Source organism: Eulemur rufifrons, chromosome 24 (assembly GCF_041146395.1).
Source record: "Eulemur rufifrons isolate Redbay chromosome 24, OSU_ERuf_1, whole genome shotgun sequence".
Lineage (NCBI taxonomy): Eukaryota > Metazoa > Chordata > Mammalia > Primates > Lemuridae > Eulemur > Eulemur rufifrons.
The window spans coordinates 35248239-35274223 of record NC_091006.1 but is presented as its reverse complement, the minus strand read 5'-3'; the positions used below and the strand labels follow the sequence as shown (position 1 = coordinate 35274223).

Sequence of the window (25985 nt, the reverse complement as noted above, 5' to 3'; positions counted from 1 at the left end):
AAAAAATGAGCACATTTCATAAAACAGAATCCAAATCACCCTAAACCAAGAAATAAAATGGAACAGAAAATTTGAAAAAGTCACACAAGTGATCAAGATATTGTGGTTATCAGATGAAGACTTAAAATAACTATCATTAATGTATGTAAGAAAATTAAGAGAAGGCAAATATGATAAAATACCTGAAACATTTAAAAAGTCATGTGCAAATACTACAAGTGAGAACTACTGAACCAGAAAAGAGATCAGTAATAAAGAACAGATTGAAACACAAAGAGAAATGAAGAAAGTTATAGGAAAGAGCGTAAGACACAACATGGTGAAGAGGCCAAACATATCTGCAATTGGAGTTACAGAGAAATTGAGACAGAACAAAATGTTTGAAAGAATATAGGCCAAAGAATTTTCCAAAAGCAAGTAAAGATTCCAACACACAGATTCAAGAATTCCTGTGGACCCCCAAAATAAATACCAAACAAAACAAAACAAAACAAATCTAGGGACATTACAATGAAACTGCAGAAAATCGAAGATAAAAGATATCTTAAAGTCAGCCAGATTGAAAACATATTTTACCCTCAAAGTAGCAACATTAATGTAGAAATGTGACTCTCACATATTCTTTGTAGGCATGAAAAATGATGAAGGGAATTTGTCAGTCAATACAGAGAAAACTACATATGTGCTTATATTTGACCCAACGATCCAACATCCAGGAATTTACCATGAATTACACCTTCAACAATATGAATATATATGTGCACACAATCGTTCATTGCAGCATTGTTGGTATTTGCAAAGTATCAGAATCAACCATACATAGAATAATGGTTACATAAATTATGGTCTAACCCAACAATTGATTGCTATGCACATGTGTAAAAAAAAGAACAAGGAAGATCTAAGTGAAAAACAGTAAAATGCAAAAAGAATACAGTAAACTACATTTCATGTAAGTTCAATGGTGTAAGAAAATACGCCTGTATCTTTATCTTCTCATTTGTTCAAATAACTACACTAATGATTAAACAGAAACCAGTAACTTTGGTTAGCTCATTATGGGAATAGGAACAAAGTGGAAGGTATGTTCCAGAAGAGACCTCCCACTGTTTATGCATCTGCTTATAATTCTGACTCTAAAAGTCATAATGTCTCACACACACCAAAAACAAATGATTAAAAACAGTCAGAATGTGGGATGAGCTCAGAATGGTATATAGCCAGTAACATTTGAAAGCAACTACGTTACAAATGAATAATATAATCACACCACAGGGAATGGGGATGAAAATATCTAATGTAAATAAATTACAGTGTTCTCATTTGACACTGTAAAGCTAAAGACAAAAATAATTTAACATGAATATTTTATTCTAGTTAATTTGTTTTCATAGATATGTGATATAGATATATATTAAATTCTAAAACTATATTATGTATTTATTAGAATTGAGCAAATAAGAAAATATACTGTATATAAGAGTCAAGTGCTCCATTTTTTAAAAAATGAGTTACCAATGAGGGAAGGGTAAAGGCTAGAATGAACCGTGTGGTGTTGGGATGGGAAGCAGAGCTGTCAGTACAAACTTGGGGTATATGATACGTGTACGAAGGGATAGATACAGAAATATAGGTGCCTGTGAATGTGTGCACAGAGCATTTATTTTCTACTGTCCACTGAGGGTCAAGAAGCAATGATACTCAATATAATGAACATATCTAGCACAAAGAAAGAAACTGAGTCTCCTTGGAGAAATGGTAAATTCCATTGCTGGGTCGAGATGAGTCTGGAATATTTGCTAGAAAGCAAAAACATGTTCAGAAAATGATAAGGCTATGTGAATGGCCATAGAAGCCAAATTATAGGAGGTACAAGTGGCCAAATCTTTTACAGTTAGTGACAAAATAAATAATGAAGGCAATGGACTATAAACTATAAAACAGAAGTCTGAGTCTACAGTGATGTAAATAAATAAGTGATTAGATAAATAAATAGAGGAGAAAGCATAGCTCTTCCTTGTGGTAGAATGACAATAAGTATGTGTGGAAGAAATGGCAACATTGAGTCACCATGTGGCAAACAGCACAGTAATAAATGTCACAGGAAGAATCACTGATGGATGCTAGAGTAACGGACAAGAGTGTGCTGAGAAATAGTTGCACAGTCTCACAGTATCTCCCTACAACATATTTGTTAATGAAAAAGGGAAAAAAAATAACTTTAACAGTGAAAATTCCTGGAAGAAACCACATTTAACCATGCGATCAAAGTTAACATCAGGAATAAGATACCTAAGGTGTACCTCCTGCCATAATACACTTAGAGGGTACAGTATCACTTCTATGATGTTCTTAGCAAAAGTGTATGACCTCACCCTAATAGTGAAAACACCAGAAAAACTCAAATTCTGGGCTACTCAGCTGGCCAGTATTCTATAAAGTAGATGAAAGAAACAGAAAAACTAAGAAACTCTTATCAGATTGCAGAATAAGGAGACATGAGAACAAAATGTAATGTGTGACCCTGGCTGGTTTTTTGAACCAGGAAAAGGACATTAGGAAGGCACCTGGCAAAATTAGAAAAAGGTCTGTGGTTTAGTTAATAATATTATATCAGTATTATTTTCTTGATTTCTTTCTTTCTTTCTTGATTTCTTTATTATTTTGTTGATGATCTATGGCTATGTAAAATGTTAACATTAAGGTTGAAAGGTTCGTGGGAATTTAATGTGCAGATACTATTTTAATATGTCTAACTTTATTTTGAAATGAGATGATTACAAAATCAGCAAATTAAATGCAGGGAAATAGATGAATATAATAAACTAAATATTATAAAACAATTTTAAGATAATTGTTCAACAGAGAAAATTAACAAAGCCAAAATTTGATTCTATGACAATATTAATAAAATTGAAAAAGATCTTTGAGATTAATTTGTAAATGAAGGAACAGATTACCAATATAAATTATGACAAAGAGAAAAAAATAAGATCCTAAAAACATTAAAAATATCACAAAAGTTATCACAAAACAATTCAACAGTCGTAAATTTGAAAATTTGGATTAAATTCTTTGCAAAGTTTAACTTAGCAAAACTGCCAAAAGAAGAATAGAAAGTGTGTGTAAACTTACTTCTATTTAAAATATTGAAATGTTAGAAATTTTTTTTTTTTTTTTTGAGAAAGCAAATTATAAGCCAGCATTACTTCACCAAAGAATTCATCTACTGTTTAGGAAATAAATAGCATTCATCTTGGGTAAATTCTTTTAGAGATGAAAAAAGGGGGGAAACATAATTTATTTTTATATGCTGGTGTAACTTTGATTCTAAAACTGAAAAAGATATTACAGAAAGTGAAATAGCTAGACAATATCCTTGATGAATATAGATACAATATTTCAAAACAAAGTATTACCAAATTTATTCTACTTGATACTTTTAAAGGTCACTATATCAAAACTAAGTGGCATTTATTACATAAATATAAATTTGATTTGTTTTAAAAATTATTCAAAATTACATATAGGATAAATGATAATAAAGGGCAAAATATGATCAATATAATTGTTTTAATAGATATACAGAAAGTGAAACACTAGGGGGATAGAAGGAATCTTAGCAAAATGAAAGGAGAAGGTAACCAAAAGAGTATCTTAAAAAAAGGTCTGCAGTAGACATCATACCTACTAATGAAATACCTACCGATGTCAGTAAGAAACTGAGACTATTCAACATTGTATTCAGGTCTTAGCCAGTGCAATATGGCATGAAAGAAGGATGATTTTGAAAATAAACATTAAAATATTATTTGTGAAAATAGTCATAAATCTAATTGAATCTATTAATGACAAGAAATAATTAAGAGTTACAATCAAATTTAGCAAGTCTTCTGAGAACAGAGTAAAGGTACAAAAAATCTATTGCATTTCTACATACTGGTAATACAAAATTAGAAAATAACTTTGGTAAAAAGATCTTTCTACAGTCACATCAAAAACTCCAAATATATAGAATTAAATCCAACAAAACATATGCCACATTTATTCATGGAAAACATTAATAAAAAATAAGCATATAAGTGCAGGAATCTATGATGTTCATGAATTTGATATGGTAAAAATTCAGTATGGTAAAGTTTGAATTTCCCTATACTGACATTAGATTAATGAAAATCTTTGCTAATATATGATTATTTGTTTTAAAGACTCGGGGGAGAAAACTTACAACTTAATTCTGTCATAAAATTTATACATAAATGCAAAAGACCCAGAATAACAATCTTGAAGGGAACAAAGTTGATTAACTACACTGACTATACTACGAAGACTTATAATTCTACATTAATTAAAACAGCATGACATTTGTACAAAATTAGAACTCCTACTTACTTTTCAAAAATTAGCTCTTTTATGAAACATCTTTCAGCCTTTCAGGCAGTTTTATCATAACTCTTTGTCACCTTTTGTTGTGACAGTTGTACAATGATTACATTAAAAACGTTTATACATCTACTTTTCTTACTTCAGACCATGAACTCCTCAAACTATGCGTGACCATTCCAACTAATCTTCAAATCCAATAGAGCCTCTGACATACATCAGACACTCAAGGAAGATGAGATAAATGATTAAACTAGCATCAGTGAAGATATTTTCCATAGTCACCAAAATCCCAGGAAGATAACTCACACTTACCTCCTATATCTGGACGAAGTTTATTGTCATAGCCTTGAAGCAATGAATTGAGAATTTGTGTAATATCTCCTTCATGTATTTTTGGAGCCAGGACCCAAGTTTTATTCACCGTTAAATCCTCATCATCTTCATCATCTGCTTTATCAACACTAGATAATTCAAAGAAAAATTTGAATGATAAAAAATTCAACCAAACTGTGTATATAGAAAAAATAGTTTGAGTACTATAATTAAGGAAGTAGTAAGATGGAAAAATCATTACAAAAATATTACATTTGTTAAGACTATCACTTTTCTCATATGAGCTGTCCTGATGTGATAATACTCAACCTTTAAGAATTCAGTGCAATAAATATAGTATACAATATTAAAGATCTATCATTAAAGTTCATACAGAGTATGCACTGAAAATGTGAATTATGTCCCCTAGATTTATGCAGTACACAACCTACACAACCATGTGTGCTGACCTTAAACTACTACAACCAAAAATAAAAATTAGAAGGTAAAATACTATAGGAAAAGATGTAATAGTAATAATTGGTCTGATAAAATGCATTTAAAATGATAATATAGAACAGAATTAAGGAAATATGAATGAAGAAAGATTGGAAGAAAAAAAGAAAATATGTTGTACACGCTCATGCTCATTCCTTTTAAGTCGGAGAACCCAGACATCTTAATCCTAGAACCTTTTCAAAAATTGATCATCAAATCATCGCTGAGTTACTCACCCTCCACATATATTTGGGGGAGGGGGAAATAACTGTAAAATTTTAGGACTGGGAATGAAATTTGAGATGTCAAATAACCCCCTGTATTTTATGAATGAGAAAACTGAAGACCACAGGAAACTAGAGAAAGCACAAACCTATTTCTTAGCAAAACTGAGAATCAAACCCAGACTGTCCACCTCGTGCTTCCTGCTAAACCTGTGTGCTTAAAAGCATAAAGATTCAGCTTACTTATGAATTATGGTAGAAACATTCGGTAATATAGATATTCACCTACAATTCATCAAAAGCAATAAATTTGTCTTTATTGCTCATATAATCCCATCTTCATTTGAATAAGATTATTCTAGACTTAACAATATACCCTATTTTAGTAAATCTCTAGTGCTCCAGTGAAAAGGGATCCAAAAAACTAAAGGCTAACATTGGTAATATTAAGTAAAACTGTAATTTACTAGATTATTTATATATATGTCAAAGATGTGCTCCCTTCCAGCAGTAAATATCCTACATTTTGTCTTACTATATTTAGTTGATCTTCTTACATTGCCCGTTCAGATCTCTTTTGCTTTGGACCTAAACATCTTGGAAATTCAACTGCATCTACTTTTATCCTTATTGGGTATTAACATGATAATTAAAATGTAATTGCAAAGAATTTGCTATCTCATTTCATCTTCACAAGAATTCTGTTAATAGGTGTAATCAACATATAATAGAGTGCATTACCATTATTCTCAATTTTTCTCTTCTTCCTATCAAGGAATTATACTTCTCACCCTCCAAACTTCTAGCTCGCTCACGTGACCTGGGACACTCCTTCCTGCTGGAGGATCACCCGTCCCTGTCCTGTTGAGCTCAGGTGTGGCCCTGTGATTGGCCATGGCTAATGGAGTGTAGGTGACATGCATCATTCTCCAGCAGAAGGTTTAGTGTCAGTGACGTTTACTGTGCCTCTCTCGTCCTGCCAGAAGACCAGCCACACTCAGCGCCTGCTCCATCACTCCACTCTCGGAGTGAAAGAATCATGGCAGGGCCACAGGTGAACTGCAATAAACGTGCAGCTTGAGTGTGGAATATTTAGCCATTGAGATTTGGCAGTAGTTGGTTACCACAGTGTGACCTAAGCTGTCCCAGCTGATAGCTTCTGCATGGTCACTTTTATTTGCATTTAGCATTTGAGAAAACAAATTGAGAGACATTAAATAATACATGCCTCAGTTTACTATTCTAAATTCTCACCAGTGCCTCCCACCTGGGCGGCCCCAGTTAAATACATACTCCTAGTAAAATCTCCATCAGAACAATTTTATCCTCGCTGTATTTAACTTTGTGAAGTATACAGTACTGAAATATTGTTATATAATTTCCTTCAAATAATTTCCTATTATTTTCTCTAAATATGTATATAAATACTGTATTGAAAATACTGAAGTGTTACGAATCCCTGCTGGTATGGCCTTCTACAAAGTTTTCTTTTCTTATTATACTTGTTGAGATATTGACAGTAACCCAAATTTTAGGTTTCCCTTCAGCTCTAAATCCTAGTTTTATAGAAAGAAACATCAGGTGGCTATAGGCAGGCCACGGCACATATAAGCAGTCGATCTTTCCTTGAAATATGATTGTAGTCAAATGGAAGTTACCAGAAAAAAATGAAAGTCTTTCCTATATTTTATGGTAGCAATATTAGGGTAATCCAAAAACCATATGCTTATAGTGATTTATTTCCCCTTTTTCCCATGTAGCACACAAGTAATATAAAAATTGACCTCAATAATATTGCAAAGCCATCTTTCCTCATTTCTGGCAATAACAGAAAGGAAATTTTTATTATAGTTAATTTTGTCTATACCTTCCCCCTAAGCTATCTAAATTGCCTTCAGAATATTCTTCAATTACTTTGAATATTATATTGGTATTATTTTGGTGATTAAAAAGAACTTGTCATAATTTTAAAAACACAGTTCTGATTGTATGCTTGATGTCCTGATGTCTTTCAGAAGCTTAAGAGATTTTTGTAATTTTTACATATTTTAAATGACTATTTGGGAAAATCAGGTATGATTTTTATAAATAGTTTTCAGAAAATTTCCAGCCTCATGCTCAAGAACTTATTTTAAATAATTTAAGTATAACTCTATCCTTATTGGAAACAATTTTAGACATCTGATTATATAATTTCACTAATTGTTTATTATAATTATTGATGTTTTTATTATTAGCAATTTCCTAATTCAGATGAACACGGCAAGGCTTAGACTACATAATTAGGAAGTATATTTGGATTGTATGTGACCAGGTGCCTCAGTCCTTGACCTCTGAGAAGGTATTATAATAATCTCAAGGAATCACATACTTTCTGATGAAAAAGTAGTGTATGTTGAGTCTCCAACTCAATGTTGTAATTCATTTATAGAGGAAATATCATGTATTAAGAATGCACTAAGTGCTGAGACTACAAAGACAAATAAAATTGTAGTCTTGATCTCAATGATTTTATTTTTTAGTGAAGAAGAAAACTATTCAAACAAATGATACAGAAAAATGACATGCATACATATGCTTATCATAGTATTATCCATGATAGCATGATTTTTAAACAATAGCAATGTGTTTAAATAAATAATGATATATTCACATAACAGAACGTACACATCCATTGAACTGCTGGTTGTGAAGAGTCTGTAAAAACATATTATGTTTATGATTTAATATTGTATGAAAAATAACATAGTTTGCTTCCATCATCACCTATTATACAATGGCTTAAAAGATTTGATGAGAAAACAGCGTAATATATACACTTAATATTCTATACTAGTCGGGCTATAGAAAATTTTTTTCTGTCTGTTAATAGCATTCTACAATCTTCCTGTTCAAATTTTATAATACATGAAAAGGAGTTAATTTGACTCATATACCGGATAGTGCTCTGAAATAAATTTCTAATCATAAAAAATAAATAATTAAATAGAGCCTTTTATGGAGAGAGAGACAGAGTGTTGTCCTCTGTGAAGAAAATTACTCTGGCAGCCTTGAAAATCTGCCACTCGGTTCTCTTGCTGGGGGAACGTTAGTCGCCTGCCAGCCCAGCTGCCATCCCTGGAGGTCGGCAGGGAGTCCACACCTGCCCCAAGCTTTCCCAGGCAGCTGCCAGGCCACACCTGAGCATGGCGGGAGGTTGGTGCAGACCCATTCCTGTCACACTAGGGGCCCCTCTGAGGGGCAACTTGCCTTGGAGGACGTCCACTGGCCTGGCCAAAACTTTCTTAGAAGGGCCCCGCACTCTGAGACTCTTTTGACCAAACTTCCTCTTTCCTCCTCTACTTCCTAGGCGTAGACATCCATTGTTTCCAGAAGCCTCTCTTCTGGCCCAGGCACGCCCCCTTCCTCCCATTCCCCTTTCCCAGGTCTCATCTCATCTTGGCATCTGCTTCTTAAAGGCTTCTGCTACTCACATCTTTCAATTGCAACCTGCAGCTATTTAGTAAAGAAAGTTTGTGAGTCACGTAGTTTATCATGGTTTGTTTGTTTTTGTCTTACTAAGCTTAAATATATTATACACATTTCTCTGATGACATAAGAAATTAATGCATGTGAAAAATGCATGTGTTACCCTTCCTTTACGTAACGAACAAGAGTTTTGAGCTAATAAATAAGAGTTAGCTTAAGTAAAGGCAAGGCATGCTATGCACACACTCATGAAGGGAATCCATCTTTATCACTAGGGAAATAATATATGCCTGTAGCAAGTCAATAAGTTAATATAAACTGTTTTTCATGCATAGCATGAACACTCATTAATGTTTTTCCAGGACAATCCTGGTTTATACCTGTTGCCCTAGAATAATTTTTAATAGCACTCTCGCTCACAAAATGACCTAGTTGGGATGATAAATTATATAGTCACCCTGGATGTAGTTCACACAAAGGTGACTGCAAATGTCCTGGTTCTGACACACAAAAGAGCTTCTTCCATCCATCTGTTAAGAAAGCAGAGATGAAACTCAGAGTAGCTTAATGAGTTGTCCTTGGAATATGACCAAACCCTGAAGGAATATTGATAGACATTTTCCCCATGGTTTGAAAAAATGGTATAATTGCAAGTGAAATGCACTGATGAGATCATTCAGATACTCGATGGGAAGAAAAAAAACAGTTGCTGCTACTTGAACTGAGTATGTATGTGGGAGAAATTCAGTGGGAAGTAAATACAGTCAATATTTCATGACTGCTACTTTCTCTTCAACACCTTTGATATAGTTAATTAATCATTATATGCTCCCAGGAAAAATTCCACCATGCTTCTTAAAAAGTAAATATCAAATGTGATTATTCACATTGTTATCGTTTGAGGTTGCCATACTCTTATTTTCTACAAGCAAGTATGGCTAATACAATTTTTATAGCAAGTTAATCAGTTAATCAATTTAAAACTCAGATAACAGGTATATATACTTGATCAAGACTTCTGAATTCTTGTCTTTTACACTTAGAAAATAAATATGTTCCGAAATCATGACTACTATTTTTGTCATTTTAGTACCCTTTAATATAATTAACTGGATCATTTTGCTGCTGTTATCATTTTAACATCAATGAACAAAATTGACTTGAGTTGTTTTGATATCCTCATTAATGTTCATTTACTTACTTGAAAAAAGCATAAGTGATTAAAATGGAACAAAAAGTATACGTACACTCTCAAAATTAGTATTTTACATATTTTATATAACAAGAACTAAATCCAAATTGTTTTTATAACTCAATTTCTATGATTAGCTACATGCAATTTCTCCAAAGCTTCTATATGCTTTAAAGTGTCAGCCCCCACATTAAATATTTCTAAGAACTCTGAAGTAAAAGCATCTTTAGAGATTGTCATGTCAAACTCATTATATACAAAATAAGAACGCTGGGATTCTGCAACTATAAGTGATTTAGTGTCTCACAGCTACTTAATGACAAAAAATTTCCATGTAATATTACAATAGTCCAAATGTACCAGTGATCATATTTGCCACATTGTATATTAGTTACTTAAATGTCTTCTAGTTAAAACATACTGAGAGGTTGCGGTAGAAAGAAGTTACTATGCAATATTTTAGAAACTCTAAAGAAGTAGATAATAATGCAATCATCAACTCTCTATGAAACCAACACCAATTTAAGAAGTAAAATCCTCTACATTCTTCTCCTTCCCCAGAGATTGTATTTGTTATAATAAATGTGATACAGTGTTATAGTAAATATAATGGCTAATGTGTTATTAATTGTTACATTTTACTATATGTATCCCCATAGGACACAAAGATACATAGAGCTACAGTACCTTGTTAGTAAGCGTAGTCACAAAATTCATTTTGCCTATTTAATGGATGAGAAATAATATCCAATTTTCATTTCATCACATTCCTGTGGTTATTAGTAAAGTAGAACACCTGTTCATATTTATTGACCATTCGATCTTCTGTAAACTACATTCTAGTTTGGATTTCAATAACTTTTTAAACAAATATAACAAGATTTTGATTAAACTTCATTTGACAAATGTCTGTTAGGTGCTTATTGTGCGCTGAGCACCCAGCCTTCCTGGATGCTGACGAGGTAAAGATGAACAACGTTGCTCCCAGAGGAAAGCTCAGAGGTAGAAGATAGAAGACTTAGTTAGATATTAGTATTAATCTTTAATGATAGTGTGTGATTTGAACGAGTCATTAAATATCTTTGAGCCACAGTTTCCTCACCAAACTTCCAGGGTTTAGATCTTTGTATGCCCTTAGGTGGCGAACACATATTAAAAGTTAGTACATTTGTAAAAGATAATTGAGGACTTCCCCCTGAAAATGGCAAAGTGGCCATGCTATTCTTACTTTCTCAGAAGTCAAGCAAAAGTAACAAAGAGAGAGAAAAACAGATTCCTGAACCCCATCTTTGATACAGAAGACTTCAGAGTTTCAAAGCACAAAACGAGTGGAAGGACCATAGATGTCTGAGAAAGCTCGCAGAATGGCCCTTTCTGAGGCTGGGGGCAAACTCTTGATACAAGGTCAAAAAACAGATGCACCGTTGGCAGATGTAAGACTTCTCTGAAACTGGCTTGTGAAAATCAAAAGAAAACGAAATAAAAGTCAATCTGCTCAGGCTGATGGGGCAATAACACAGCTATACATGCCCACAGCTGTTTTTTTGTGAAGTTGAAGCAGAGCCCTGGCACTTTGAATAGTCTTATTATAGCTGCCTGTCTTGGCTGTCTAGACCTTTAGGTGATTTGGGGACAGGTTGGGAAGTATTTAATAATTAGTACATGTAAAACAAAGGGATATACGGTGGTCCCCAACCTTTTTGGTACCAGGGACCGGTTTCATGGAAGACAATTTTTCTGTGGGCGGGGGAGGTGGAGCTGGAAGGAGGGGCTCTGGTTCCTAACAGGACTCAGATGGTATCTGGTATCGGTCCACAGCCCCTGGGTTGGGGACCATAGTTTTTAAAGGATAATTATTTACTTGAGAGAAGTTTTAAAGTTCAGAAAAATTAAATTATTACACTGAACAACATGACTCATCTGTAACTATATTGACATATCTATTAATTTGAATATTAAATATGGATTTGATCAATATTGTATCTTCAGAAACATACTCCACTTTTCTAAAATTACTTACATGTATGAAAATATATATGTATGTGTATTCTCTCCAAGTTAGTGTATGCTCCTTCATTTTTATTCATTGTATTGATCATTAAAAAGCAAAACAAAGAAACAAAATTCCTATTTCAAGCAAGGAGTTGGCCAGAATTATTTTCTTCTCTCGGCTCTAATAGCTCTTTGCTCTCCTGCCTGAAATGGCAAGTTTTATAGACACTGGTGAGGGTGCTTTCCTACTTCACTGTCATTCAACTTTGTCTAAGAACAACCCCCAGGCATGTGCCCTGTTCAGGTCTGTCTGTACCCCCAGAGACCCTTTCTTAGGTCAGGTTGTTAGAATGATGTAGACGCATGACCTGTAAGTTGAGCCGACCTTTCACTTCTGGCAGTGGAGAATTTTAACAAAGAAATGCGGGAATGGCTAGTCTGTGGTGCAGCCCAGTTAAAGGCATAGCTCGGGAAAGAAGATTCTGCTGCCAAGATCCCAGAGCTGCTCCATTCCTAGCTTTCCTGACATTTGGTTGATCAATCCTCCATTGGGTCATACCCTGTAATTAGTCATTTGTATATTTATATTGGTTTGTTTGCCTAAGTGTGGTTTTATTATTTAGAATGAAAAGAATCTTAACATAGTATAGAAGGACCTCCTTTGACAAACACAGAAAAGGGAAGATATCTGCTCATTGATTTATTTTGCATTGCTAGTAAAAAAGTGATACAAGGGAGAAGCAAATACCTCTAACCCTTCGTTAAGTGCCGTGCCCAACATCTGGTCAGGTAGCTAATGGCAAAGCTGCCGTTATGTGCTTCCAGTTCTTTAGTGAAATAACCTGTCTACCAAGAAGCAACATTTTAAATGAGCAGCTTTTGTTCCTGAAAATATAACATAGCAGGAAGAATATTACTAGTTCAAATTTAGACAATAGCTTATACCTTCAGCAGAATGAACACTTGGTTCTACTGTGTTCAACTGAACTAAGCTCAGGATGGCTAATATTTTAAGTTCAATGATTGCTAGGTATAAAGACTCTTTTTCTTTGACCTAACACCTCCTTTCCTCATGACCTATACCCTAACCTCGGAAATGGCTCTTTTTCAGTCATTGTTGTGGCAAGTGAAATAACGTAAGTGGAAGTAACTATAACGACTAATTTCCAGGTGTGTCATTAAGCTGAATGCAAAATGCATCATGGGGGAAGAAGAATCACGAGTGGTTACCTTCCTCCCAGCCCCAAATGTAACCACATTTATATCGTTATATAGATGTGATTTTACAATTGTCGTTTGATCCCCTCTGCACTCGTGAATAGGGTTTCCTTTTCACCTTTCATTAATGAGCAACTCATTATGGTTTGTCATTGATGAGTCAAATTTTAAGCTTTATGATATAGTATGAATAAATTGGTTAATGTTATATGTTCCCAAGGTAATACATTATAATAATGCCAATAATTCTTTATTTTTGTAATCTGATTGTGAATGTTACTACTTACTATTTCAAAGCAGTCATTCTAATCTTACACAAACACACACACACACATATGCTCTCCGTATTCTCACTCATTGCCTTCCTCCTTCCCTGTGTCTGTCCTTCCCTCTCTCCTTATTTCTTTGTCCTTGGAGATGTCAGAAATCCTGTCCTATTTTAATTCAGATTTTTCCGGATATACTATTAACTTATTAAGTTTTTATTAAACTACAAAGTTGCATGTTCTACAAACTTTCCAACTGAACATTTCCACTAAAGGTTTTGACCTTTAAAATATTTTATAATTATAATGAATTATTATCTTAATTGGGCTATTAGCAGAATTCTGTTCTACAAGTAGTGATATAACTCAATTGTAATAGGTGAGATCAATAATAAAAAAATATTTAAATCCATATTAGGTAAAATATTTATTGGTGTATGATACATATCTATGCTAGAGGAGCTACGACTCTAAAAAATACTGAGAAGGTAAATCAATAGATTGCTTCGCCCATTCGGAGCATTCATTAAATGTTTAAATATTTATTAGAAGTAGCATTAGAAAAATAGGAAAATTTCTTTATCAGTAAATTGGAAATACTTGGGGAAGACAGTGATAAACGCAGGATAAAAAAATACTAAGGAACATAAAATACCAGGCAAAGTTTTAGATAATAAAGGAAAATGGGTTTCTATTCTTTCATACACATTTCTTAAGCCAGAAAACAAGCGCTGTAGTCTGTTATGGTCAGGCGAACTTCTAAAATTTCCTGCTCAGTAAATGTAGTAAACTTTTGGCACATATATTCAGTTTATATATGTCACTAAATCTCCCTGTGAGGATCGATGTCTTGCTCAATCACTGCAAATGGAAAACGATTTTGTTCAGTTTATATTTACTTTGCTTAATGTTGTCCAGGTATGCATCAGGAGCTAAGGGTGAAGTTTCTGCTCTCGAGGATCTTAAAACTGGTTAAAAATGAAAGAAATTCACTCCTTCACAATGATCTTGTAAGATTAAGCTTTGCGCTAGGGTTCTGAACACTACGTTCGTCCTCACCATTATCCATGAGCATGGGATTTTTTTCTGTTTTGGTTTCTGACACATCCTCAGTGCCTAGGAGAGTGCCTGGCACAAAACGGGCACTCAACCATTATTTGTTGTATGCATAAATGAACATGTATCTTATAAGGTAGGTATTTTGAACTAATTGTGTAAGTGAAGATAACTGAGTTTCTGACAGGTTTAAATAGTTTGCCCAAGTTCTTACTACCAGTAAGTGGCATAGGTAGAATTTCTCACAGGGATTCATCAGAAAGACCTAAATTACTATAAAAGTCTCCTTTGGGCCTGATTCCATCCTTGCATTGATAATATAGTCTTTTATCACTACAACAGCCAGAATACTTTTAAAATACAGGTTATATCCTATCATTCCTGTGCTCAGAAGCCTCGATCTCAGTTGGATGGTTCCCTGTTGTACTCAGATAAGCAGTGCTCAGAAGGCTCCACAATCTGGTCTTCTATCTCCAACTCCTCTCCCTGCAGGCCCTCACTTAGCATGGCTAACCACTCCACCTGCTGCTAGTCTCTGCTCAGATATTACTTAATCATTGAAGCCTATCTGACCAACCTAGTTCAACTTATCATCTGCCCTGATCCTCAACTTCCACACCTCCTTACCCATCTCATTTCTTCCCATAGCACTCATCGACTTCTAAAATTCTATATGTAACTGATGAACAGTCTCAACCACATTAAGCTGTATTTGACTCTTTTGACAAAAAAGAGAATTTCATAAATTCCAACCTAATATCATATTTATTGCTTATTGCTTACTGTTTATTTCCCTTCTTGAGTGTCACTTCCAAAGGGCAGAAACGGTTTTGTCTCTAGTTCACAGATACATCCCAGGTTTCTAAAATAGTATCTGTCCTACGCAAGAGGTTCAATAACTATTTGTTGAGAAGATGAATGTATGTTGCCTCCCGGGTCCCCTCTGAGATTTGCTGTTCACACAAGCTACATAGTGTTCAGTAACAAACGTCAGACATTTTCATAAGCATAGCGGTCAAGTGATAAGTTCCAGGGGAAAAAAAAAAACTTAGGCCTGTTCTAAAATTTTGAGTAGATGTTATTTTAATGTCAAAGCTTATAAGAACTAGCTTTTAAAGAGTAGGCTTAAGCACTTTTTTTTAACATCTAAAATTAAAAAAGTAAATTTTGTTATTTTCTTTTCACCTTCATATTCTAGCTGCTAATTCTTTTTTATAAAAATCTTTCCAGGATTGTGCCTCTGTTAATGACTTTCATTGCACATGAAAGCTTATAGGAAAGGAAAATAAGTAAAAGAGTGAAAAATAACAGCTTTTTATATTTATACTTCAAGAGTTTTAAAGCGGTGACATGATGATCCACTCAATTCTTTGATTATTTTACTAGCATGAAGGAAAATAGAACCCGCCATTTCATGCACGTAAGGAGAAATGCTTTGGAAATCTGAGGAGGCAGAAGAGAGCCAGGCCTAGAGTATTAGATATCCCCACTGTGTGTGTCCCACTATGTGCTTCCAGTCTGTCCATTGCATAGTTCTGTGCATTGCGTTGCATTGCGTTGCATTGCGTTGCATTGCGTTGCATTCTGTCCAGTGCATTGATCACATTGCATATTAATTGACTACTTATGTATTTATTACCCTCTCTAAGCTCTAAGCAACCAGAAGACAGGACCTAAGGTAGCTATATGTGATACCAACTACCACTTATCCCAAAGTCTGACGCATAGCAAGTGCCCCTTAAAATAAAATATTCACTGAACAAATTAATGCGTGGAAAGAGTACTGGAGCTCACTGTGATGTTTTCAGGTAAGATTACAGGGAAATTCAGAAAATAAGCAACCAAAAACTATACTATAGGCCTTAATAAGAGAGAATTATGGTAGCTCACCTAATATAAAATTAATTTTAAAAACGTAGTAGCTTTCTGATACTAGGCCTAATCTTTCATAATTAAAAACAGAGGAAAAAACTGATTCCTTTCACAAAGACAACACAGTCTATGAAATGATAAAGAGGAAATATAACAGGGAAGGTATATGTCTTGTATGAAAAAAATCTAAAAAATTAAAGAACACTAGAAGACATAAAGACAAAGTAAATATTTTGGGTACAAAACAATACTGTTAATATATTATTCCCAAATACTTGATACATTTAATACACTTTTAATCAGAATCCCGTATTTTGTGTGTAACACATTAAAATCATAAGTAGAACAATCAATATGAGACCTTATAAGAAATTATTTTAAAAAAGAATTTTTCCTGCCAGAATAAAAAGAAAACAAAGTTTCTGTAATCAAAACCTTATTGTAGCAATACATAAATTGGTGAGAACAAAATTAAGCGTTCAAATTCAGATCCCAAATGTGTAGAAATTTAGTGTATGATAAACATGACTAGTCCGTTTAGAAATGAAAGAATAAATTATTCAATAAATTTCACTGAAATCCTGATTAGCCCGTTTAGAAGAAAATAAAATCACATTCCTACATTACACAGTAAATTGTATATATGAAAGATCAAAACACGATGGATAAAGTATAACATTATTAAGGAAGATACTAAAAAATGTGTTTTGGCCTTTGGAGTAAGGAGACATTTCTAGGCAACATGTAACCAAAGAAGGAAAAGAAAAAAAAGACAATGAAAAGAAAATTTAAAAGGAACTTCTGTATAGAAAGGGTACTTTAGACAAGATAGAGACAAACGATTAACTGAGAGAAAGATATTTATGAAATGACTGATATATAGGAATTCAGAGGGGGAAAAAGCCAATAAATATATAAAATCATGCTAAAATTAACTAGTAAGAAGGTAAAATAAGTTAAAATTTTTAGCTATAACATTGACAAAATGTTAAAAAAAATCCATTACATCCAGTACTGGAGATAATATCAATAAATGGCATTTTTATAACCATTGATAGAAAACAGAATTTGTTTTATGATAAGAAATTTGACAATAGTGATTAAAATATTGAAATTAAAGACTTGTACATGTATATGTACACAAAAATAATTTGTAACAGACAAAATGAAAGAGAAAATCTATTATGGGATAATTTAATAAATTATAATTCTTCTATTATAAAGAACACATCATTAAAAATAAGGTAGAATAACAATACTGATCTAGAAATATATCTCTGATATTACTTATGTCAAAAACAAGTGTTAGATCTCATTTGTATTTTAAAAAATATAGGCAAATGTACATATACGTACCTGTCTAAACTTGCAGAAAAATCTGGAAGTATAGGCTTCAAATGGCTATGTAGTTTTTGAGAATTGAAATGGAATAAGGGACTTTTACATTTACATTTTGATCATTATCATTATGGCATTAGGGAAAACATTATTCTTTTTTATTCCATACATTTCAACCACAGCAGCAACTTGGAAATAATTTTAAGGAAACAAGCAAAGGAAAATAGGTTTAAGCTATTCATCATGAAAAACTTACAATTTAAAATAGTTTATGTCTACAGAATAGCATACAAATTGGATTATATGTCAGTGATTCCACAATTGCAGATGTGGAAAATTAATTTAGGACATAAAAGTAAAATACAACATCTTCATCTGTGATCTATTTTATGTGGTTTTTTTGGTAAGGTTGAAGATATAGAACCCTTCAAAATTACATTAAAGTTAAGAAATAAATGGCAGTAAATGTTGCTTTTGGCACAGAATGCTTGCTTATTAGTTTCAAAAAGAAGTCTGGACAATTCATAAAACTATCAGAGCATAGTTTATGTAGTTAGATTAGATCTAAGAATGTAAAATTCTATTAGTTAATTCAAAAGGAACAGAATGATATAATAAATTTTTAAAAATAGTATAGTAGCATATTTGTAGAAAGAAGATAAAAACAAAATTATAATACATATTTTTTCTTAATGTCTTTGGTTATAGATTTTACACTATTATATAAATAGTTATATTAACAGTTGACTGCTCCTTAATATAACAACAAGTATTACTAATAAAACAACATCATTTGCCAATCTTTGCATTTGGGGTTTTGTTTGTTTGTTTGTTTATTTGCTATGTTTGGCAGGACAATTCTGTTCTTCAAAATAGAGTTTAGAAAACTAGGAACCATGCATCTAACGAACAGTCTTCAGGGGGATAGTGAATACCCAGAGATTATAAATATTCTATTTTTTGAAGGAAGAAAAAGAAAACGTAATTTTCATTATAGTCTATTTAAGAAATGGCCACTGAGCAGAGAATATATTAAAATGAACATCACATTCTCCATTTTTCCATTTATACCCACATAGCCTGACAGAATATAAATTAGATTTAGAAACAATACAACTCTTGGTGACACTCACACTCTCTAAGACTGATGCTTTTATGCATCAGAAAAATTCTTCAAAGCTGCTAGAATTTTTACGAAGTGGAGCCATCCTATTGAGGCTTACTATGATGTAAACATATTCCAAGTTCTTAAGAGTGGAAGAAAGAAATGGGAATTGGTACTACTGAATGCAGAAACATATCTTTTTTTCCCCTAAGTCCTGGGATCTTAAAATGAGAATAAAATATTTTCATTGACATAAGGATCCTGTTAGAGCATTCACTTCAAAAGGGAGAGAATACAAATGAGTACAGTAGAAAGAGGAAAACACTATAGTTTATTACAGTTATGAAAATTTGAAGTTATTCAAAAATAATTGCTACTAAAGAAATTCAAGAAACAAATGTACATTCGTAAGTCACCTGCACAGAGTAACAAATTCGTTTACAGAATACAGATGTCTGAGTTAACACTTAAGTTCAATCCAGCAAACACGGCTACTCGGTGCCAGGAAATATGGCTATTTTTTGGTAAAAGGTACTCCTTACTCAAGATACTATATGTGTTGGACAATTATTCTTGACAATTACACCCATCTAGGCTAACTGAAAGGGGAATGGTGTCCCTGTGTTTAAGCAATTCACATGCTATACAACCACTAGTGATTGTCCTAGAAATCTACCCAAAGATAGGCTCATTGTCTAGAACCCTTGATTCCAGCAGCCTGGAACGAAATCCCATCCTGATCACACCAATATTAAAATGTTCATATTAAGCTCACTGTATTATAACCGTAGATCTTCTGATGTGACCGTTTTAGCTATAGGTTGGAGAACAGTGTCCAGGTTAAGTTTACTTCCATATACCCGTTGCATAACTCTGTCTCTGTTACTTCCCAGTTACTTAATGTTTGTCTAAAAATAGGAGAAATGTTAAATCTCAAAAGACATTGATTGTATCTGGGAGGAAAGGAATCTGTATTCATCATTTCATTTTTAAACAAATTATTTGGCCTTTAACAGGATATTGCTATTTTAAAGCCATATGTTAAAGGGTCACCTAAAAGATGCAGGAATACAGTTTTCAAAAGGCCCACCAAACTGTGAGACCATACCTCTGGCCCAGGACAGAAATGTTACCTGTCTGTCTGTATCCTTTACTAACACTGACCTAAACTAATGCCTGTGACAGCTGAGACCATACACTATTTTCCCAGAGTTGCAATTGATGGCAGCCTCCTTGGAGTCCCCATGGTACCTCACTGAGAATTCTGACTAGCAATTAAGGCATTTTATGGTCTTTACTTGTTTACATTAATAAGCCATCTCAATACAAACTACTGGAGCTTCAGATCACTGGAAGGATGGGCTCTGATTCTCTCTCCTGTGCATCTAGTATATATGCTATAAGACATATATCCCATTTATGCTATACAAACACTATAAGAGCAAGGATTTTGTCTTTCTTACCACTATACCCAGTTCCCCGAACCCTGCTTAACACACAGTGGGCACTGAGGAAATACGTGCTGAGTGAATGCTGATGTTCAATAAATGTTTATTGAATAAGTTAATAGCTAAGGCTATTTTCTAAAGCATGGGACTTCAATTGGCTAAACCATTTTTGTACTGATACACTGAGATTGTAAGATGTTTAAAAATAGAAAAAACATAAATTTCATCTGCCTCCCTCAGAGTACAAGGACACTCTAGCAAGCTTCTGCTTGAATATGTCTAATGCTGAGGCATCCATTATCTTGTTAGAAAACTTGTGTGTTGGAAGAAAATCTGCCTTCCTGTAACTTTCACTGCTTGGTTAAGGTTTGCCTGCTATACCTACACTTAATAAATTCACCATGATTTTAGATAGCATTCTTAAAAATAAAGTAGTCATCTAATTTCTCACCAAAATATCCAAATTAAAAATCCTTGCTTTTAACTCTTAAAAATCATCCTATGGGGATTTTTTTTTTTTTTGATCACGTACTCCAGTGTGTCAGAGTTTTCCCTAAAATAATAAATCTAGCAGTGCATGTACTATTCCAGAAAGCATGTTGATAAGCACAAAGTAAATTTTTTCTACTTTCTGTGCTTCTACCAATAAACCCATGATTGCACTATTTTTTCTCTTCTATCATCTCCTGCCCACCTCCTCTCTTCTTCTTTGCTTTCCTCCTCCTTCCTTTCCTTCCTGTTGTTGCCCCCATCTATAGTCATGTTAATTGTTTAGATTTATATTGCATTTGTGATCTGAGAGATTTTGTAGCCAAGAATGCAGGCTCTGGGCTTGGTACCATGGATATAAGTCTTGGATTCAGCACTTACCAGCAGGATGACCTTTAGTAAATTCCTAAAAATCAGTGCCCCAGTATTTCCATCTGTAAAATGGGTAGAATAACAATATCTAGGCTATAGTCTCCCTTCATACTTGATTGGTAACTTTGGTTAAGTACAACCTTGTAGGCTGAATATTGTCTTGAGAATTTTGGGGACATTTTGCCCAGTTTCCTGGTATCACTGATGAGACATCTCATGGCTCTCTAATTCTCTTTTGTGAATGATGATCTATACCCTCAGCATCTTCTATCCTCAAAGATGTAGACTCCTATGTTTATCTTTAGAGTCCTTAAGATATATTTCCTTATTTTGACCAAAAGATGTTTTCCTTTGATTAATGTCATAAATCTCAGTCTTAGCAGTGAGTATTACAGTATCACTATTATAATCCCAGCATATTGTACTGTGCGTAGCACACAGTAAACATCTGATAAATATTTATCAAATAAATGAGTGATTGTTCTCTCCCAAATCCAAAAGATATTTAATAGCACACAAGGATCCAAGGGCTTCACTCTACTGCATGTAAAACCAATTTAGGGTAAATAATACTGGAATAACTATGGTTCCACAGATTATCTGTCATAATGTCTTTCTTTTTCAATAAAATTTTAAGTCCTAGATTCTTTGTATAAATACTCCTTCTTAGTCTTGAAACAATCTGGAAATGTGGATGCCATTTTCACTTTTCACAAATGAAGACTCTCTGCCTCAAAGATTTGTCTGAAATCACCCTGGTGGGAAATGGTAGAACCAAACCTAGAATTTAGATTGGATGGTAAAGCCCAGGCTTCTTGCTTGGTACCCTTGACCGTATGTGAGTTATTCTCCTGAAGCCCACTCTTCCCTCTTCCCCCGAGGCAATCATTTATCATATTTTCATTATCATTTTCCCAGTGTATCCAGAACCATTCTTCAGTTTTCTACCCTTCCTTGTCTCCCCTCTGAGTCTGTACATTCATTACTACATTCATATATTAGATTAATCTATTTAATAATTGAGTGAAATGCCAAACATTTCCTTTTGTTGCTTAGCCAAAAGTGTATTTTGTAGAAGGACATTGCTTGTTTGGATAACCTTAAAGACTCTATACACAGAGGAGTTATCAATTATGACATTTGCATTTTAGCTTCAAAGTCATTTTTTTCTCATTCCTTTGAATATTTAATTATGGATCATCATTACTTAGTTATTTTGTTCTCAAAGTTTGAATGGTTATTATCAGTATTTTATTAGAAAATTAAGCCCAAAATGTAGATACCAAAAAAAAAAAAAAATCATTCATTTGCTACCACTCCCACAAAATATATTACTGAAATTACTTGAAAATAATATATTTTAAGAAGCAAATATATTTGAATATTTTCATTTGGGCAACTGAAGAAGAAAAACAAATTATTTTCCTTGATCTCTCTTGGAATATAACTTCTTAGTATTGTAAGTTACTTTTTAGGACAACTAAAATCTCAAAGCACTTTTTAAACTCTTTTATAAACCTGATTATAATTGGATTTTTTCAACATTACAAAGAAATGTTGAAAAGATTTTAATCAACTTGTCAAGGTGCCATAGAGTGTCATGGAGAATGAAATACAAGGACCATGACTACAGCTCTTAGTTACAACGATAGGATAGGTTTTCATAGTTCAGCAATATACAAATCAATATAGTGTCTCTGCTCTACACTGATAGAAGCTAATGAGGAAACAAGGCATTGCCTCTGATTAGATATAAGAAACAATAGCTTTCAATTTGGTAAACCCCAAAATAGATGATTTTGAAGATGTATTTTAGAAACCAATATAAGGCAAAATTCTTACAAACAAAACCATCTGTGGTTGGTGTTGGAAAGGTCTCTCAAAAGAAGGGGAAAGTGGGAGGGAATATGATCATATATGGTTTATCCATGTTGATACCACTTATCTCCAACTACATATTAAAAGTATGAAAAGTTTACCGCAACGGTAGCTGCTTTAGAAAGTGAAGATATGAACTCTCCTAACTGATTCCCTAAGAGCTAATGCCTTACAGCATCAGCAGCCTGTAGGTTTATTTTTTAATATGTATTTATTAACTGGCCAGAATAACTCAGATTATTTATATTGCTATGATAGAAAAATCAGTTATCAATTTTAACTGTATAACGCCTCTCTGTTACTCATACATATGGAAAAAGGATATGGCATTTACATTTAGAATTTCCATCTTGAAAACTGCTAAGAAAAAACATGAAGTAGCCACTGATTTATTTTATGATTCAGTTCAAATCTTAGCCATATGAATGTGAAAACCTAAAGAAGTCATAAATTATCTGCTGCTGTCCTTTATTTCTTAGATGAAGCAACTGTGCTCAGAGAGGTTAAGGCCCCTTGACATGTGAGACCAGGACTCCACACTGCTCTCCCTGTCCCTGTCTGCCACGCCACACGGCTCTTCAACTCTGACAGCTTGACGAGAGTTCTGGAGCCAATTACAACAGTCATTAAAAAAAATCCTCAAAAATGAGACCTTTTTATTTAAAACAAAGCATCTCTTTGGATAGACAATATGCACTTTCAAAAAGCTTGCCTGTTTGGTTGAAGGAAACTTGCGCTTGTAATGACCAGAGAGCATACAGGTTGTTATTTCAGAAAACCCCTGGGTAAATCTGTTCTTACTTTTGTAATATCATGAAGGTACATGTTCTACCTAAATACCTTCTATAAATTTTTACAATATATTCCAAGGAATAAGCCATTATGACGCAACATGTATAAGAAGTAATTGATCTAGTTGTATGCTTGTGTCCACGCAGAACATTTAAGATTCTGAGGAAAAATGGTAAAATACCCAAAGCTGTAATAGTGAAAAAAAGTACTAAGTGTCAAAAAATTTCTACCAAGCCTGATATTACTTAGCATACTTTAATCCAATCTCTATTTTCTGAGATAAATTACAGTTGTTCTATCTGGTGGTGACGGCAATAAATATTCAGTCTAGCTTTATACTAAAATTGATAATAATTCATTTTAGCAATGATACGAGTAGTTACAAAGGCATGTTTCTATTAATATCTTCATAGTGATTGTACTTTACCGGAGTTCTAAGCAGGATTATATAATACAATAATATAATGTGAAACATACATGTATTTGGAACAAGTCACATGGTATGAATAGTGTGTGCCAGACCTTTATCCTGTCTATTTCTTAATCAACATAGAACTCTATTTACCCACTACTCTTATGCACAATCCAAGTATGATAACTTGAGCATTTTATGTTTTTTACCAGAATTTCAAAGTTGTATTGAAAGATATTACAGCCCAGTCTTGTTCCTGTTAAATTGGAGGTTTGTGATTGGTAATCTCTCTTTCTCTCTTTCTCTCTCTCAGACACACACAACCAAGCATTCATATCACTATATGTTTTTTAATTATTAGTGGACAGCCAATTAAAATAAAAAACACTCAAAGCTGGTTCAAATAAAATAAACATAGTTATTTTTGACTTAAATATTACACACTTTCAATGGTGATAGGTTTTTAGTTAGATTTATAATCTTTCTTGATGTAAAACATTGGTTTGTTGCAGAAAGTTACCCAAAAAGGGGGAGGGGAGAGGGAAAAGGCAATCTTAGTATATAGAAAAGCATTATTTATATACCATGCTTTGAAACAACAAGTTTCTGAAATAACTTTGTCTTTAAAACACAGAATCATCCAGAAAGTTCATCAGTGGCATTCATTCACTAAATTTAGTAGCAAAGTCGTTTCCATTCCCCCTCATCCCTTCCCAGTAACTGAACCCTTACCAGTTTACATACTCTGCTTGAAAGTCCAAAAACATCTGAATCTCGATGCTTCAGAAATAAGCTAATCTCTTTCTAGGAGAGTGACTAGATCTAATCAGAAAATAAAATGATGGTGAAATAGGGCACATGTGAATTAGAAAATGCAAATTACTTAGAATGATGTTTGGAAAGGAAATAAGGGGTGGATACCAAGGAATAGTTTTAAAGTCCCTGCATTTACTCACCAGTTTCCCAGATGCAGAGTCAGTAGCAAGAACATCAACCTCACCCCTCTACTTTGATTCCACAGAAGGAAGGGGGAGAAGAGAAAGGCTTTCCAAGAAGCCATCGGGATGCTTTTCTCTGTGTGTGCTGCACTAGCCAATGCTCCAAGGCAGGACTTTGCCTCCCAGCTCGGCAGCCGCCGGGCGAGTACGAGGCAGAGGGGGAAGCAGCCTCCTCCCACCAGGTAGGACGCGACTCCCGGGGACTGGAGCAGGGAGCCAATCGGGCGGACGGGATGCTGGCATACATTATCTCAAAAAGAGTCGGGCCAATCAGTGGCCCAGCGAGGCGGGGCTTCCCCTACTAGAAATTGAGCCCAGTAGGGAAAAGGGCTACGTTTTTCTAAAAGAAAAACAAACCTCTTCTCTCTGGCAGCCTGGGAGGGACGTTTGAGCGGCCTTGACGGATTCTGTCCCCAGGGAAGAGCTGCCTCCCTGCCCCGCCTTCTCTCCTAACTCTGTCTGGGGGCCTCTGTCCTCTCCCTGGGTGCTGACTCTGGCCTCCAGGGAAGACCCGTGGGAAACAGGCAATGCCTCACTGGTTTTCCCCAGGCATTTCGTGAGGATTCTGCTAATTTTTATTAATTTTCATTGTTGTTTTGAGGGTGGGATGGTGTCGCATTTGTCTGTGCAGACCCAGCACCTGGCACGGTGCCCCGCACAGATGAGCAC

The 25985-nt window shown here is 34.1% G+C and overlaps 1 protein-coding gene across 1 annotated transcript in view; it reads right to left on the bottom strand.

Annotated features, from left to right (window-relative positions):
* The window catches only part of GABRG1 (gamma-aminobutyric acid type A receptor subunit gamma1), a 66661-nt gene extending 41283 nt beyond the window's left edge, over positions 1 to 25378 (bottom strand). The window contains exons 1-2 of the mRNA XM_069457375.1: positions 25275 to 25378; positions 4699 to 4847 (exon numbers count right to left, since the gene is read on the bottom strand). Of these exons, the coding sequence (XP_069313476.1) occupies positions 4699 to 4847; positions 25275 to 25378 (253 nt within the window). The remainder of the gene's footprint in view (positions 1 to 4698; positions 4848 to 25274) is intronic.
* Between the last annotated feature and the right edge of the window lie 607 nt (positions 25379 to 25985).